The 17,302-nt window shown below is 40.0% G+C and overlaps 1 protein-coding gene across 3 annotated transcripts; it reads right to left on the bottom strand.

Moving 5' to 3' along the window:
- Positions 1–8,083: 8,083 nt before the first annotated feature.
- LOC113012419 (glucosamine-6-phosphate deaminase 2) lies at positions 8,084–14,451 on the bottom strand. 3 transcript variants are annotated; one of them, XM_080293479.1, is made up of 7 exons: positions 14,311–14,451; positions 13,660–13,798; positions 13,464–13,565; positions 11,718–11,900; positions 9,978–10,162; positions 9,133–9,307; positions 8,084–8,631 (listed from the first exon to the last, which is right to left on the bottom strand). In XM_080293479.1, exons 2-7 carry the CDS (start codon positions 13,781–13,783, stop codon positions 8,573–8,575), a joined length of 828 nt encoding a protein of 275 aa, XP_080149605.1. In that variant the 5' UTR covers positions 13,784–13,798; positions 14,311–14,451; the 3' UTR covers positions 8,084–8,572. The 3 variants fall into 3 exon arrangements, with proteins under 3 accessions (XP_080149605.1, XP_026008412.1, XP_080149606.1); XM_026152627.2 differs by lacking the exon at positions 14,311–14,451 and adding an exon at positions 14,152–14,291; XM_080293480.1 differs by lacking the exons at positions 13,464–13,565; positions 14,311–14,451 and adding an exon at positions 14,152–14,291.
- Positions 14,452–17,302: the final 2,851 nt, after the last annotated feature.

Raw genomic sequence — 17,302 nt, 5'->3', positions numbered from 1 at the left:
CGAGAAGCGGTGGTTTTTACAGAGGCCTGATTTTATATCATAACATCATAAAGATGATGCACTGCTGAAGGCACAATTCTGAATTTAAAGGAAGAATCAAACTAGACTTGCATTTCCTTTTATACATTTTTGCTGCGTATAAAACACAGCGTGACTTTTGCCACATGACAAAGAGCAAAGTGTACTGAAACGTTTTCAGTAATATTGTCTTAGAATTACAACATTTTCAACAACATTTTAATGGCAGCTTTCAACAATTTAAGATTTTTACTTAAAGCTTGCTTTGTTTCCTATTTTTCCTCAGAGATGACAGAGGCTCATAAATCTTGTAGCTATGTATTTTGCAGTGAGGTAGAAAGCACCATTCACCATATATCCCTGTTTAAGTCACGCCAGTGGAAATTTGGACTCCTGTTCTCAAAATGATGATCTTAATATTTTGGACTTCTGTTGTTCTGCAATACTCAAATCAAAATTAGGGCTATGGCTAAAATCATTCACTACTTGCTGGATATTGGACTGTACAGTAAATTTCTCATTTGCTGTCTGGAGTACGGAGAGAAGTTACCTTTGAAAGTGTTACGAAGTTGTGATATGATCCACAAGCGTGAACTAAGATTTACAAATCAGCGATTTCTGTGGGACTTGTGCAGACTCACAAGTGCGGCTCCACATACAGACACAAAGCAATGTGACCACACAGGAGCTGAACGTAATAAGTTGTGGAAAAATAATCAGTATTTATTCAGATTTGGTTTAAACACATTTGTAAAATAGTTTCACGTGCTTCATATTTGTGTCTTGCGCATTAGTGAGTCCACAAAAGTTACACACAAATCACTGCACACATTTGTAAGTCTAAGTTTATGCTTGTGGATCATATTGTACGCATTCGTAACCATTTTAAGACAGATTTCTCTTCATGATGCCATCAAAGTATCCCACAATGCCTCGTGAAAATAGCGTATACCTGATGGCCAGTACCTGAGCATTTCCTACCATCGTGCTCAGCACCAACAGAAACATGTCAGATGGAGAAGAGGAAAGAGAAGGCGGTGCCTTTGCTTGAAGATTCACTGTTAAAGAACTACTTTTGGATTCAGTGTTGTCAAAAAAAGCGCTGCAGTTTTAATTTGCGACAAATAATGTAAATCATGAAGCTCAAACTTTGTTTTTAAAAGGGCTCAGTACTACGCAATTGTGGTGATGTTAGCCAGTGTTAAGATATTGGATTTTATATAAACAATGACTGTGTGTACTAATACATTTAGGATTGGGTAATTTCCTACTGTTTAACAAATGTGCAAACACAAAGTGCTGAAATGAACTCACAGCATTATGAAAAAATACTGAGAATTACATGTAACTGTTGAAGGACGCAGCTTTCATTCCTAAAAATACTCATTCTTAATAAATGTACTAGTTATGGTTTAAGGAGCTCCAAAGACTACGACGACCTGGATGACTGAGAACCTTCACAGATATACTAGTTATGCTAGCGCATACTATGTGTCTGCATAGAACTGGTAAAGCAAAAAGAGATTAAAACAAAGGTCAGATTCAATTCAGTTTTATTCATGAAGCGCCAAATTACAACAACAGTCGCTTTATATTGCTAGGCAGACCATTCTTATTCTTTAAAACGTCAGACTTGGAGATAATATGAATAGATATGCTACAGCAAACTCTCCCATAAGAAAACTACAGATAATAGTTTAGTGCATTTTCAGATACACCAAAGAAACATTAAATGACATTTAGTAGAATACTGTGTATAAATGTTACACTTTAGTTTCTTTGCATAAATTCTGTGCATGTCTTGTTTTGCTGTGGGGGGAGGGGGGGGGGGGGGGGGGCTGCAAATGTAATCAGGTCTCCATGCACAGTAGTCTTAACCTTGCCCATAGCGTTTCCTTATAGCCATAACACAGTTGTTCTGACAAAGGTGACATGAAGATGATTTACTCGCTCGAAGGTGTCAATAGACATGTCATTCTCAAAGAAGACAAAGAAGTGGTAAACTATGCAAACATTGACAGTGTAGTTATTGTTAAAGTGTGTTCATTTCTAGTTAACCGTCACTGATCGAACCAAATTATGTAAAATAAGGATTACTGCAATTATTAGTATTAACAAAACAGTAAATAATTAGATAACAGATCATTAGTAATGACGTTCGAGCTCTGAAACCAAAAATCAAGCAGAAGTCTCTGATCTTCTATAGAAGTCAAATATGTCATTTTTGCTGATTCAGGTCAAAATAATTAAAAGCTGAAAGAATGCAGTGCAGAAGTTGATGCAGCCTTATAATCCTGTTACTGTACCAAAAGGAAATGACATACATGGTTTACCAAACTGTGGCCTGACGCTCATCATGACAGTGCTTTTAAATACCACAGATTGCATTTCAATATAGTGCTGATGAGATAAAATGATATTTTGCTTTTGATTACTAATCGTTCATAAAAAAGTGTGCATTTTGTCAAAGCTGTGTCTTTAGTGTTAGCACTGATAGCTTGTCTATGGCGAGACAGGGTCTACAAAATGTGATGGTCTTTCATTCGCCACAGCTTCAACACACCCCTCTTGTAACTTAAGATGATTCCAATGCTTTTTATTTATTAAAACAAATATAACAAATGTTTATTGCTTACAAATACCTGGAATGATTACCTAAATATTTGCTCTAATGATTGAATAATATTTTCCACAGCATTGTTTTGTAAAGTAGCTCATTTTAAAAAAAAGTGCTGTTTTCATTCAGCCCAGAAACCTCAAAGCATGTTGTGTGATCATGAGCATTGTGAGAGGAAGACTGGTATAGAGCTGTATGTTCATTCTACTCAAGCCATATTAACACATCTAGCACACATCTGTGATACAGTGCCATTCTCTGTAATTGTTGCTCATACTGTATTGTGGCTACTATCTCAATACACTGTGACAAAATAAATCAGTGCCTAAAAACGGTTCCAATGGTTTTACATGACTGGATGTTGAAGTGGGAAAACCTCACTAATGTTTATCATGTGAGAAACTGTCAGTCAGTATTAACCATGTTTTTTCAATCAGTATTTCATAGCCTGCCACTGAATTCGTGTATTTATTCCAGTCACACAATTACTTTTAGCCATGCTTCTTGTGATAGTTAACAACTTGTTGTTTATGCAATTGAATATTTTGTTGATGATATTCCTTATATAAAATTGTTTATCTATTTTCTTTTAAACTTGTCCTGTCCGGCAGTTTCAGGAGCACACTTCTGGACTTTGTTGTGTCATACACATTTGCTTTGCCAAGAGGAGCGCTATAGACTCTGGGTTCCTCTTGTTAATCTTATTTTATCTTGTTATTCACATTATTATCTCAAAGTCTTATTATGCCAAAGGTGACGGGTGGTGAGGGCCAGAATAAAAATCAGGATCTATACAAAAATCTTTGCTCCGTTAACCTGACTTCAGCCCAGGAAGCCTTAAGCATTGGTTTTCGTCTTTACCTGTTCTGGCTCAACTGGGTCCTTCTCTGCAGTTCACTGTGGAGGTCGATGCTTCAGGTTCTGGGGTAGATGCAGTGTTGTCCCAGAGAATGATTGATAAAATGCAGCCCTGTGCTTTCTTTTCTCATCGCCTGTTTCCCACAGAACACAGTTATAATGTGGGGGACCAAGACCTAGGCTTCTCCACTTCCTTGTCGGTTGCTCACCTGTAAGAGATCAGCTGATTAGCTCACCCGTTGCTCATCAGGTTATTATTCTGGCCTCTTAAGACTGAAGCAAACAGTCAGTCATCATCAGATCATTGTGTCAGGCCTCAGTCATGTAGGGTTTGCTTGATTTCTGCCAGTCTAGTACTGGAATTAACCTGTTTCTGTGTATACTTCTCAGCATTTTCTGATCCCTGTAAGCTTTAGTGACTGATTGCATGTCTTTGGACAACCTGTAAAATCTTTGTCATCTCTCTGATGATGTCACAGCATCACAGACAAGGATTTTCTTTGTCCACTTAGTCTATAAATAAACAGGTCCATCATTCTGTTGGTTTCTTGACAAGTTCAGGTGGTTGAGACATTAACTAGGGTGGTTCTTAGGTGAGGTGTTTTGGAAATATAAACCCTGGAAGAAGCTCAAGAAATGCTGGAGAGATTATGTGTCATGGTTCACATAATCTCTCCAGCATCTCTCAGTGTCTCACCAGAAGAAGTGGAGAAGATGACTTTGAGGAGGGAGGTCTGGGCATCTCTGCTTAGAATGCTCATCCCGCAACCCTGAGCCAGCTTTGACAAGTCAGACAAAGCAACAGCATCAAACTGACCAGCAATGGCAGCAGTGTCTTGCTGGAAAAGCTTCTCAATTGCATCTCAAAAGGACTGCCACATTAACGGCTCCAGTGAGAGAAATTTAATTCAGTTCAAATAATGCCAAATCAGCTACTTATTGGAAGGTTGGTGGTTCAATCCTTGGCTTCCCCAGCCTGCACGCCAAATATCCTGGGGCAAGATACGAACCCCAAGTTGCCGTCCGATGCGTTCATCGGAGTGTGAATGTTGGTTAGTTTGCACTTGAGTTTAGAAGTGATGTGAGTGGGTGTGAAAGGGTGTATGAGGCATGTGGTGTTGAGAACTCCAGGAGAGTAGGAAAGCACTATATAAGAATCAGACCCCAGTATGTGAGGCTGCAGGACTGTGTGCCTGAGGTGGTAGTCTGTAGCACGGGGGCCCCACAAGGAACAGTGCTCGCCCCTTTCCTCTTCACCCCGTACACTGCAGACTTCAGTTATAACACGGACACTTGCCATCTCCAGAAATTCTCGGATGACGCCGCCATTGTGGCCCGGGTGTCGGAGGGAAACGAACTGGAATACAGGGGGGTCATCAACGACTTCGTCAGTTGGTGCAAACAGAACCATCTTTGCATCAATGCCAGCATGATGAAGGAGCTGGTGACTGACTTCTGCAAGAAGCCACCTCCTATTACACCAGTGAACATCCAGGGTTTGGACATTGAAATGGTGGAGGAGAACAAATACCTGGGTGTTCACCTCAGTAACAAACTGGACTGGTCCACAAACACTTTACAAAAAGGGTCTAAGTCGTCTCCACCTGCTACGGCGGCTGAGATCCTTCGGGGTGAACAGGACACTCCTAAGGACGTTTTACGACACTGCGGTGGCGTCTGCTATTTTCTATGCTGTGGTCTGCTGGAGTGGTGGAATGGCAGAGAGGGACAGGGGGGAACTCAAACTGGTCAGGAGCACTGAGCAGCTCGTTCAGCAGTAGACTTTTGCACCCACAGTGTAGGAAGGAGCGCTATCGCAGGTCATTCTTACCAGCAGCTGTCCGACTAAATTACACAGTTTAACATGGTCATCCTACTCATCAGCTTGTTTCACTGTACATTTTATATATAGTTATGTACAGTTTTTCTATACATATTCTGTACATTGTTACCTGTATGTACGAACTTCAATCGCTTATGTAAATAGGACCACCTTGTGTCTTCCTTTTATATTTTATATTCCCCTTGCTATAAAAGCTGTGTAACACCCACATTTCTCATCTGTGGGAAAATAAAGGTTTATTCTATTCTACTACCAGTCAGAAGTTTGGACACACCTTCTCATTTAATGGGTTTTCTGTATTTTCATGAATAATTACATTGAAGGCATCAAACTATGAATGAACCCATGGGGAATTATGCAGTAAACAAAAGAGTGTGAAATAACTCAAAACATGCTTCATATTTTAGATTATTTTGCTTTGATTCTGCTTTGCACACTCTTGGCATTCTCTTGATGAGCTTCAGGATTTCGTCACCTGAAATGGTTTTCCAACAGTCTTGAAGGAGTTCCCAGAGATGCTGAGCACTTGTTGGCCTCTTACTTGTGGTTGCTAGCATATTTAAAAGTTGTAATGGGAACCAGTTGGATTCAGAGGAAGAGACACCCTGTTTACTTTTAAGATTAGGTTTAAAACTTATAGTTTTAGCTTATAGTTAGGGCAACACAAACAAAACAGTGAAGAAGGCGCAGCAGCGCCTCTTCTTTCTCAGGAGACTGAAAAGATTCGGCATGAGCCCCCGCATCCTCAGGACCTTCTATCACTGTGCCATTGAGAGCATCCTCACTGGATGCATCACCACCTGGTATGTCAACAGCACCGCCTACAACTGCAAAGCTCTCCAGCGAGTAGTGCGGTGCTCTGAACGGATAATTGGAGGTGAGCTTCCCTCCCTCCAAGACATCTACAGGAAGCGCTGCCTGAGGAAAGCGGGGAGGATCATCAAGGACTCCAGTCACCCCAGCCATAAACTGTTCAGACTGCTTCCATCAGGAAGGAGGTTCTGCAGCATCCGGTCCTGAACCAGCAGACTGAGAGACAGCTTCTTCCATCAGGCCATCAGACTGCTGAACACGTCATAGACACCTCAGCTTCACTACTGGAACTTTAACATTATGCACTCCACACTGTACAGTAATGCCACTGTTTTGCACATATTCAACTCTGTATATTTTATATATTTTATTTATTGTTTACTCTATTTAATTTGTAAAATATGTGTACACACACACACACACACACACACACACACACGTAGGAAAATATTTAGTATACACATCCAGAAATGCATATACTATTATATATTGTACATATATTTATTACTTTCAGATGTAGCCATTCTTGTATTTTGCACATCTCTGTTGCTTGTGAAGCTCGCACACAAGAATTTCACTCACATGTGCTGTACCAATGTACCTGCACATGTGATGTGACAATAAAAGTGATTTGATTTGACACTGGCAACACCTAGGCCAAGTGTTTTTGACCCATTAACACCATTTTTTGGGTCATTTGCTGGTTTGCTCTTTAAACAAATTATGTAAATCAACAAAGGCAGCTACAGATATAAGTCTGGGATCCTCTTCTTTGCTCTCCCAAAGGCAATAAATTCCTCTCCCTTTGGTTGACACCACTGGCTATATGGGACAGAGCAGCAGTGTATCATATCATATCGTTTCATTTTATGTATGTGTTTCCCAAAGTCCAACAGACAGAACCAATATCAATGATAAAACCTTGGGTGTAATAAATACATTTTTTTTAAAAATAGTCTTCAAATTTACTTAAAAAACACAGATTCAGTTCAATCATCTTGTTACATTACACTATTCTGCTGGTAAACAACTGTAGAATCACTGTGAACATCGTGTGGTAGGGGTACACAAGACCACTTAGACCAAGATCATGACATATATGCCGACATTATATTGTGATTCTGTCTTCCCATATGGTGATATCAATGTTCAGGTATAAATGTGTAGTTTTGTATGTATCAATATATGGTCAAGTGATCAGGGCTGTGATAAAAATATGTTTTGTCACTTTTGTTAATTATCCCCACCAAATCAAAACTGATGTATGAGCCCAACCCAAGGCTTTGGACATTTGTAAAATCCTGCTATGAGGCGTAATCAGATTAGGCAATAGGCCACCTACGAAACAGGCCCTTGCCTTCTAAGGCCACATCCAAGTGAGACGGATCCATGAATCACTGAATGTAGTGTAAAGCGCTTTGGGGTCCTTAGGGACTAGAAAAGCGCTATACAAATGCAGGCCATTTTACCATGAAGCAAAAAGTCAAGCAGCCGTTATTGTGAAGCACATATACAAGAATGTGTTTCAAGTAAAGTTAGGACAAATTTAATTTATGCTGCAGTCACACTGCATTTCAGGACACTCAGGTGTAACAGCATTAATTAATTACATAGGAATACACACTCGTCCAGTAAGTGTATGAAACCAACACCTTACATGTCTGGGACACATGTTATGAACCCCTTGTAAAAGAAAACTGGGTGGAGTTTTTCACTTTGACACTAATTTTTGTTCTTTGGCAGTGTGAAAGAAAATCATCCCAACAGAAGGTTTTCTAACAGGAGCATTAAACCATATCTCAGTCTTCAAACACTGGGCACATCACCTCAAAACCACTCACAGTATCCACATGTGAGACACTCAAATCCACCGACCGATAATTATTGTTGGACAGTAACAGGCTCTCTTTAATTAATTGACGAGGACCCTAAAATATATCTACATGTACAGTGTTTATTTGGTTGACAAGATTTGACCAACATACACATCACATTTGCTTCTTTTGTTGAACTGTTGTCCGCACATTGTTGCCTTCTACTTTGGGAATGAATATGGACAAAGAGTCTAGGTTCGCTTCAACCACCAAACAAATTTGGGCGTTTTGTTTATGGTCTTTACTTTATAGAAAAAAGTAATCCTGAAAAAACGAGTTAAACATTAACTAGTTTTAATTAGTTAAAGATTAAACAAAACACCTCGGATAGGTAAACTTGTGTTATAACTACATCGCAACATAAATGAACAGTGACCTTTCACTAATAATCAGTAACAGTCTGAAAAGAATAACATTCAAAGTAAGTTTCTGAATAAGCAACATGCACAGTTAAGGACTCAAACACCAGCTCTTCAGACGTGGAACAGATGTTGAATCCAGAAATCATTGGTCACAACCTTCAGTTGTCTTCCTTATTCACTGGCTCCTTTACTGGTCTTTTATGCTGAGCACTGGGTCCACCAGTTTATTATGGACATGCATTAAACCTACAACAAAAATGAAAAGAGTAAAACAAACTGCTGGGATGTGGACTCAATGCCTGTCAAATATCTAAGCTAATGCTAATCTAATGCTAAGCATATATAAGTAAATATGTAAGTTTGCAGCTCTCGGTCTATTTGTGTAGCTAAATTTAAACACAAGTGTGTTAAAAAAAATGTACTAGTTAAGGTTTTCCACACATTGTTGATTTTATTCTACAAGCTTTTGCATTTTTCAACATATTTAAATATGTTGCATGAGGAAAGTTGTATAAAGCAGTCAGGTAGAGAAACATAAGAACCAGCCCATTTATCATTTGTTAGCTAAAGCTAAATTGTTTGATCGCTTTAAGGATGACATTTTAGTCCTTTTGGTTCACATACCTGTACTTACGGTACACATTTAAGTCAGTTAGCATTTTTCTAATCAGTTACCTGCACTGTAGCTTTTTAGTTAAAAATAAGCAGGTATTAGAAACAGGCACACACAACAGGAGTGACTGGTACCTTTGAAGTATTTGACAGTTTTGACTCTGAGTTCCAAGGTGGCATCCTCATCACAGACAAAAATGGTGCGTGGGTGCTGCTGGAACGCTGATACTGTCCACATGTGGTTAACTCCCTCCTCTATGGCTTTGTAGAGAGCAAAAGCTTTGTGTGCTCCCGTGATAAGAATCATCACCTGAGCAGAGGAAAAGTGTGTTAAAGTTTTATTGTACTGAAATGACTATATTTAGCAGCAGCCACAACCATGGTTATTCAAGCAACTTTATATTGTAATTGTTATTCGTGTGTGATCGAGTACGTGACAGGAGTGCTGGACTTTTTTCATATATAAATGAAATACAATAGACACTGTTTTTAATGCACCTATCCCAAATTAGATCCTGATTCGTCTTTAATGGTGAGAGAGACTAGTGAAAACGTCAGTTTGTAGTGGTTTGTTGGAAGTTTGGAGATAGTAATGTTCAAACTTTTGCAGTTTAAAAGGGTTGGAAAGAAGGTCAGTGGAGCATTTTTCAAAAAGTACATCTTGACAAGTATTTGATATATGAAGCTAAAGTTTCACAGCACTTATTATTTATGTTCAAATTTTTTGCACGATAACATTTTTGTACAAACTGGAGACGGCCGAGTAGAAAATGTCTGCAACTTGAGACGGAGTAGCCCTTACAGAAGAGAAACAGTCTCAATAAACATCAGCTGGTAAAATATTCGCTGTCAAAATTCTGCGTGCTGGCTTTTCTTAAGGCCTTTACACACACAAGAGGTAAAATTTGTGCAAATATTTTGCATGTAAAGTGTGTAAACAGGACAAAAAAAGGACTGAAATAAGTGCCCTTTAATCTGACCTCCTTGGCATCCATGACAGTTCCTACACCAACAGTCAGAGCCATTGTGGGAACCTTGGAGAGGTCATTGCCAAAGAAACGAGCATTTGCCACAATGGTGTCCTTTGCGAGGGTTTTCACTCTCGTTCTGGAAACCAGGCTGGAGCCAGGCTCGTTGAATGCTATGTGACCATCAGGACCAATACCTACAGAACAAAATTCAACAGCATGTGGTAAAGAGCATAAAATGAAATGAATTGATCCCTATGACATAGTAGTAGGTGCTGCAACGGTGAAATTTTGCACAGTTTTCTAACTACTTCACTCCTTTAACAACACAGACAAAGATGCGAGGGCGACATATTTTTCTAATTTCATCTACAGCGGCCGAGGGAATTCAAACCTTTTATTTGCCACAATCAGCCAACCTTACTGTTCAAAAAGCTCTTACGCCATCTGACCCTGAGTTCATAAGAGAATTACTCATTCTCTGACGCCTGGCTGTGTCCCTACGCATTTTAATCAGACTGTTATTGACCCTCTTTTTAAAAAGTACAGTGCATTTATGTGGACCTCAGATCTCGAGGGCTTTAAGAGGCGCATCGAGTGCTCGTGCTTGTGTTGCATCTATCCCCTCAATCACACTCTTAACACCTCATACACTAAGGCAAACCAACACATGCAACCAACAGGCCACTTTATAACAGACAAGCCGGGAGGAGAGCAGGTGGGTCTTCTTCCACCCCACTTTCCTAAACCCTGTCTGGGGGCGGGATGGCTGTGCAGGGGGCGCTGCTGCATCCGTCGTGAATATGTTGTGTCTCAAAGTCAAATGGAAATGATTACACATGCTTTCATCTCGCCCTGATCACTGTCATTTGCTATTCCTCTGCCTGAGCAAATCATCTTTGGATTGCCTATAGATGGTTCACAATGCTGCTGCGAGGCTTCATGTGACACATGCGGACTTCAGTGATCCTTTCAGAGCCCTCCACGGTCACATGACTCCACATATCATGAACTGCTTCAGCCATACAGCACTTAATAAATAAACCTTACTTACTTACATAATGCAAATTTAACAACAGAGCAAACAACATGGAACACAGAATTTGTAAACCAAACAATTTGTAACGATAAAGCTATTTTTGGCTGCTCGCTTATTCACAGGAGTTTGCCACAGCCGGTGTGCCCAGTGACCATATATTAAATTATCTGGCCACTGAGCACACAAGTAATGCTATCTAGCACGTTAGCATAAACATTGCTACATTCAAGAAGAGTAAATATTGATGGATGATGAAGAAACGAAAAAAACAGTTCAAATGAGGAGCTGTCTGTGATCGACTCAAGCACAGAAAAGAACAACTGCCTTGAGTTCAGGCAACTTTGCACAATAACAGCGAACGAGATGTGGCAAAGGTACAGTTTACTCTAAGCTAGCAGGTTTTCCTTCTAATCAAAGGTTAAGTCATGCCAAAGCTTAGAACTCCAAATCGAAAAAAAAGGAAGCCAAGAATAGATTTTTTATTGTTTTAGCTGTTGGGTTTATCTTTTATTTCTTTGTATACCATTGGTGTATTACTTATATTAATAATATCCCAACAGAAAAACGCCACTCCACTTGTGCAGAGATAGAAACAACAATAATAATAATAATGTAGTGAAACAGCCACAATCTGCAGTCACAACACTTTCACAAATAGTTTGCATACCACGCAGCACTGCTGTGCAATCTATATCAAAAGCCACACGTCTGACCTCCAACAAACAACTCGATTCCTCCAGCTTCAGCGATCTTCTGCTCATAAGCCTGACACTCCTCCTCCAAGTTCTGTGCATTTCCATCAAGAATGTGAGCGTTGGCTGGATCAATGTCAATGTGCTTGAAGAAATTGTTCCACATGTAGGAGTGGTAACTCTCGGGATGAGCACGAGGTAGACCTGAACAGCAAAAACGTGTTTACTGAGAGTGAAATTAGTAAGAAAAGCCGAATGAAAAAGAAATAAATAGCTCAAAGTAACTAATCGTGTAGAGTATCACTCTTGATCACTCAGTTTGATGAAAATCTCTTCATACAACTTACTAATGTTAGTACATTCTGTTACTGCTAGCCCAAAGCTACTGAGTATTTTAGTCCTGTTAAGCCTGATGGTGGACTACAATGAGAAATAAATGGTTTAGTGAGCAGTTCTGAGCTCGAGGTCACATGTTTCTGTGTCATGAAACTGTCTCTTTTTACTTGGCTAAGTCACCACTGACACCTAAGCTGAACACATAACCTGATCATGAGGTTATTTAAGCAGCCTAAGATCAAAGTGCTCTGTTGGGGTGATGCGGTACTATGAGGTCCTCAACATAAAAAAATGGGACTTTGTATGCAAGGGGAAGGATTTTAAATTAAATTCTGGATTTAACAGGGATCCAATTAAGATAAGCTAATATGGAGATTTGTTAACATTTTAATTGATGCCCAACGCCACTAAATTATTGTGTCTCCTGCCATCTGGTGCGAGACGGCTGCATAAATCTGTTCATCTGTGCCTCATCTTTCTGTTAACACTATTAGAATGAAATCGCAGATACAAGCAGAGGAAACTAACTTTCTCTGAAAGGTGGATGGGCTCCCCTTAGCAACAGGGTAAATTCAGTCCTTCAGGAGGGGTTCAGAGTAGAGCCGCTACACGACATCGAAAGGAGACAGCTAAGGCTGGCGCCTCCTGGATAAGTTGTTCTGGCCGGGCACGTCCTACCGAGACGAGGCCCCGGCATAGGTGCTGCACATGCAAGCGGCATTAAGCAGCATTGTAGGAATGGGGTCTAATAGACACAGTGGAGGATGTGATCAGAGAGAAAGAGTCTAAATAAATATCAATAGGCAAGTATCAATTATGAATATTTTCCCCAAATGGTTAAAATTTTATTTATGAGGAATTTCAAGAAGGTCATTTCAAGTTAAGGTTAAAGGAATGTTTGGCTCAGCAGAGCACCGACTCGTTATCAGCCTGCATACAGAGCTGAAGACAAACCCACGGTTTGTCTATTTTCTCCAATCAGTGATGAAAAATATGATATCCAAGCTTTATGGGGAGCTTTTTATAGAGCAACAAACTCTTTTGATGCCATTTCCTTTTATGCGTTATCTGCTTTTAGGTAAGTGTTTGAGGGTTACAACCGAGAATCAAGTGGTTCTGATTTGAGCCTGTGATGCTGTAACACTACTGATAAGATGATAAACGTCTGTGGGCCCGTTTTAAAACTGGCTGTAACATTTTTGTTTCTGTTGTCAACTGTGACATATCAACTTTAATGCAGCTCATTAGTCACAGTTAACACACTGTCACCAGACTTGAGCCAGCTGCAAAGCTGCTAGTTTACACTGCTGAAATTCTGGTTTTGTCTCCCAGTACACGACCCCACCTCAAAAACACTTTCTCCAAAGAGCCCACTTAGAGTTGCACAACTAATACTGAGGAAAAAGCTGAGTCAGTTATCCTTTAACTCACCGACATATTCATCCATGTTAAACGTTTTCACATATTTGAATGAAATATCACCATGTCTGTAGTATTCAATTAACTTCTGGTAACAGCCATAAGGAGTGCTACCTGTGAGAAATGAGACAAATCCTACTTAGAGGGGAAACACAGACTTCACATTGCAGGACTCATTTTTCGCAACATGGGTATTGTTGTTACTCACCTGTTGGCAAGCCCAGAGTAAAGAACCTGTCAGCAGAAGGCTTAAACTGGACTATTCTGTTGCGGATGTATTTTGCTGCCCACTCACTGGCCAGATCATAGTCGTCGAGAATGACCAGCCTCATAGTAGTAAGCTCTCACTGAGTGTGTGTGAGAAAAATACAAGTTGGAAAAGTAAAAACTACCAAGTGTGCGCTTAGCTTATTTCAAATGCCTCCTCCGATAAATATTTGTATCTGAACAATCTGTCTGTATTCCTATGCAGAAAGGGCCAATGACAAACAGTCATTAGTGTCCAAAACTATACTTTAGTAAATGATCGGAAGTACTTGCTAATGCTAACAAGTGAAGCAAGTCGACCGGAGCGGAATATTTCACGTGTAGTGGTGTGTACACGTAATACTGCACAGTCTCGGAAATGTTCCGCACAGGATCGGGAATTACAAATCCGCAGCTAACACGCGTCTAACATTAGAGCGATAACACAGGTTACCTGCAAAATCTGTCGCTTGTCAGACCAGGAAGCAGGTGATCGTCACGTGATCATCTGCCCGTCAGCTGATACGTGTGGAACATATGGAAGTCCGCGTGGACCAAAACATGTTACATCGAAACACTAGCAGCAGTGTTACAACTTGAATATTCTTCTTACACTGAATAATGCTGGCAGTCTTTTCTCAACACCATCTTCTTCCTTTGACTTCTCAGGCGTTGCCTCAGTGGATCTCCTACCCTGCTGGTCAACAGCACTGGTGACAGTCCGTGTTTACCTGCGCCTCAAAAATCCAACATCACGTTGTCAGTGCGCCCCAGGGCAGCTGTGGCTACAGTGTAGCTGCCATCACCAGTGTGTGAATGTGTGGATGACTGGATGTAGTGTAAAGCGCTTTTGGGGTCCTTAGGGACTGAGTAAAGCATTATACAAATACAAGCCATTTACCATTTATTGTTGATGATCTGAAGTTTTCATTTGCCAAAAATCTGACACTAATAACTGTTCTGATGCAATCCTCCACATTTACACGGGCCCCACGTGGTTGGAGTTTTTTCACTGTTGTGTGACCATTATGTTAGCTCGAGGTAATTCTTTAACATCACCTGGAAGTACTCATTAGGCTTTCCAGTAAGAAAGTTTGTTTTCAAGAATTCTTTTACTATATCTTTATTGATTACAATAAAGCTAAGAAATAATTCTCCATAGAAAGAATAAGAACAACTTTCACAATCTGCCATTTGGCAGATTTTAAGACCTGCTTGGACTTACACAACCCCCAACCCAGAGGGTTTGTTCCCTCTCCCAGCATCAAACATAGGAGACATTGAATGTGGAAACTACTACACTCAACAGAAACAATGAGAAGAAAAGACAACTTGTGGTTCCACTAATTCATAGGTGTCAAACTCTGGCCCGCGGGCCAAATTTGGCCCGCAGCCTAGTTACATTTGGCCCGCGAAGCCATACCAAATTACTATTAGAGCTGGCCTACTGGTATTATACAGCTAATATATATATTGTTTAGTATTAAGCTTTGCTTGTTCCATATTCAGTTTTTCAGCAAAACTTGTTTGAGTCCATAAGAAAAGATTCATTCTTATATCTGGAGGAAGATTTTTTTTTTCAATAAATATTAACGTTAGCCCGCGACCTTGTTCCAGTTTTGAATTTTGGCCCACTGTGTATTTGAGTTTGACACCTCTGCACTAATTGATTTCACATTTAAATGGTAGCATCCAGTGCTGACATCAAGCAGAGTGAATGGCTGAGCACATTGGCTTCCGCAAAACGTGAGACCAAATTTAGATTTACATAAATGGGATCCAGTAAAGTTAGTTTGTGTACATGGAGATTTTGTAGCCATCTGTCCACAACCACGTACAGTACAGTCAAAGGTCAAATCAAATCAAATCACTTTTATTGTCACATCACATGTGCAGGTACATTGGTACAGCACATGCGAGTGAAATTCTTGTGTGCGAGCTTCACAAGCAACAGAGTTGTGCAAAATACAACAATGTAAACAAGCAAAATACAAGAATGGCTACATCTGAAACTAATAAATATATGTACAATATATAATAGTATATGCGTTTCTGGATGTGTATACTAAATATTTTTCTACGTGTGTGTGTGTGTGTCCAAACCTTAGGATTGCACATGTCTCAACTCTGTATATTTTTATATTTTATTTATTGTTTACTCTATTTAATTTGTAAAATATGTGTACACACACACACACACACACACACACACACACACACACTGGGATACTGTGCTGCATTTTGCTGTTATTTTTTATGCTTTTGGCTTAATAGCAAAGTCTGTTAGTACTCAGAACACAATCCACTTTGTGCTGAAGAGTTAAATGGTGCATCAAATGCCCTCTTTTATGTGAGTGCATACAGAGCACACACTAATTAATGAAGAATCTCTCATTTTGAAGGGAGTTTCATTTTAATGGAGAGAGAAATTATATCAACTAAAAATCACACACTCACAAAAAACACAAGTTATAAACTGATTCATATGTCATTGAGTGAATTAAGTGTTTTAATCACAAAACATAACTTAGTACTTGGCGCAGACAGGTTGTTAGCGAGAACAGTGGTAAGATGTTTGTGATCTTGTTGTTGATCACCAGGTTTGCACAGATCTCAGGAGGCATTTTGGCGAACTCCTCCCCCTCCACAGCTTTTTTTAAGGTTAAAGAGGACATGAAACGCTACACGTGTAAAGCGTCTCTTCTACACAGTCCTCATTTATAAAGTGCTTTACAAACCCCAACATTACAACTAACAGTTGGATTTTCCTGTTTGAGTCCAACTAGCCAAACAACTAACAGCCACTCAGGAGGTCAAGCTGGTTATCTACTGATCAGAAGGTTGGCGGTTCGATCCCTGGCTCCCCCAGTCTGTGTACCAAAGATCTTTGGGCAAGATGCTAACCCCAAGTTGCTCTCCGATGCATCCATCAGAGTGTGAATGTTAGATAGTAAGCATTTAAAGCTGAAGAAAGTGACTGTGGCATGTTGTGTAAAATACTTTTAGTGCTCTGGGAGAATACAAAAGTGCTACATGTACCATTTAAACAGACAGTGGGCAGTATATCCTGGTTTTCTTAACATGAAACTCACCGTTGCAGTCAGGTGCACCACGAATGTGATCCCCTTAAACTGATTTTAGTCTTGTTAGTTATCGATCCTATCACTAGTTTGCCAACATAAATCTATTACCACAACCAACCACATGATGTGACGTGCTGTACTGACAGAAGATGGTGCTGAACATGTTTTTAAAAATCTAAGCTTGACATAGTGTCATTTCTAGCAGGGCTCGGTGTATATTAGCCTTTATGTGTTTCAGAGACTGGCTTGACCGCTCCATTACCTTAAAGTGCTTCTCCTTTGTTGCCTTGGCACTATAATTTGATTCATCGTCATGCTGGAAGATCCATCTTCAGTCTTCTGGCTGAGGAAAGGAGGTTTTCATCCAAGACTTCACAGTACATGGCCAACAGACCGAGCAGCAGGTATTTTCTTGCTTCAACGTCCACCTCGGTTGGAGCTTTCGTGTCGCATATTAATTACATCGTTGGACACACAGAGGCGTGTGGAATGGAAGAAATTGATTCTGTGGAGTGGTGTGCT

The sequence above is a fragment of the Astatotilapia calliptera genome, chromosome 19, assembly GCF_964374335.1.
Source record: "Astatotilapia calliptera chromosome 19, fAstCal68.1, whole genome shotgun sequence".
Taxonomy (NCBI): domain Eukaryota; kingdom Metazoa; phylum Chordata; class Actinopteri; order Cichliformes; family Cichlidae; genus Astatotilapia; species Astatotilapia calliptera.
This window is presented reverse-complemented; position numbering and strand designations above follow the sequence as displayed.

Coding starts and splice junctions, on each gene's coding strand:
- LOC113012419 (XM_080293479.1), bottom strand. CDS start 13,783: ATGAGGCTGGTCATTCTCGACGACTATGATCTGGCCAGTGAGTGGGCA. Junction 9,308..9,977: donor CTGTCATGGATGCCAAGGAG/GTCAGATTAAAG, acceptor TCCTCTGCTCAG/GTGATGATTCTTATCACGGG. Junction 8,632..9,132: donor AACTGTCAAATACTTCAAAG/GTACCAGTCACT, acceptor TTTTTGTTGTAG/GTTTAATGCATGTCCATAAT.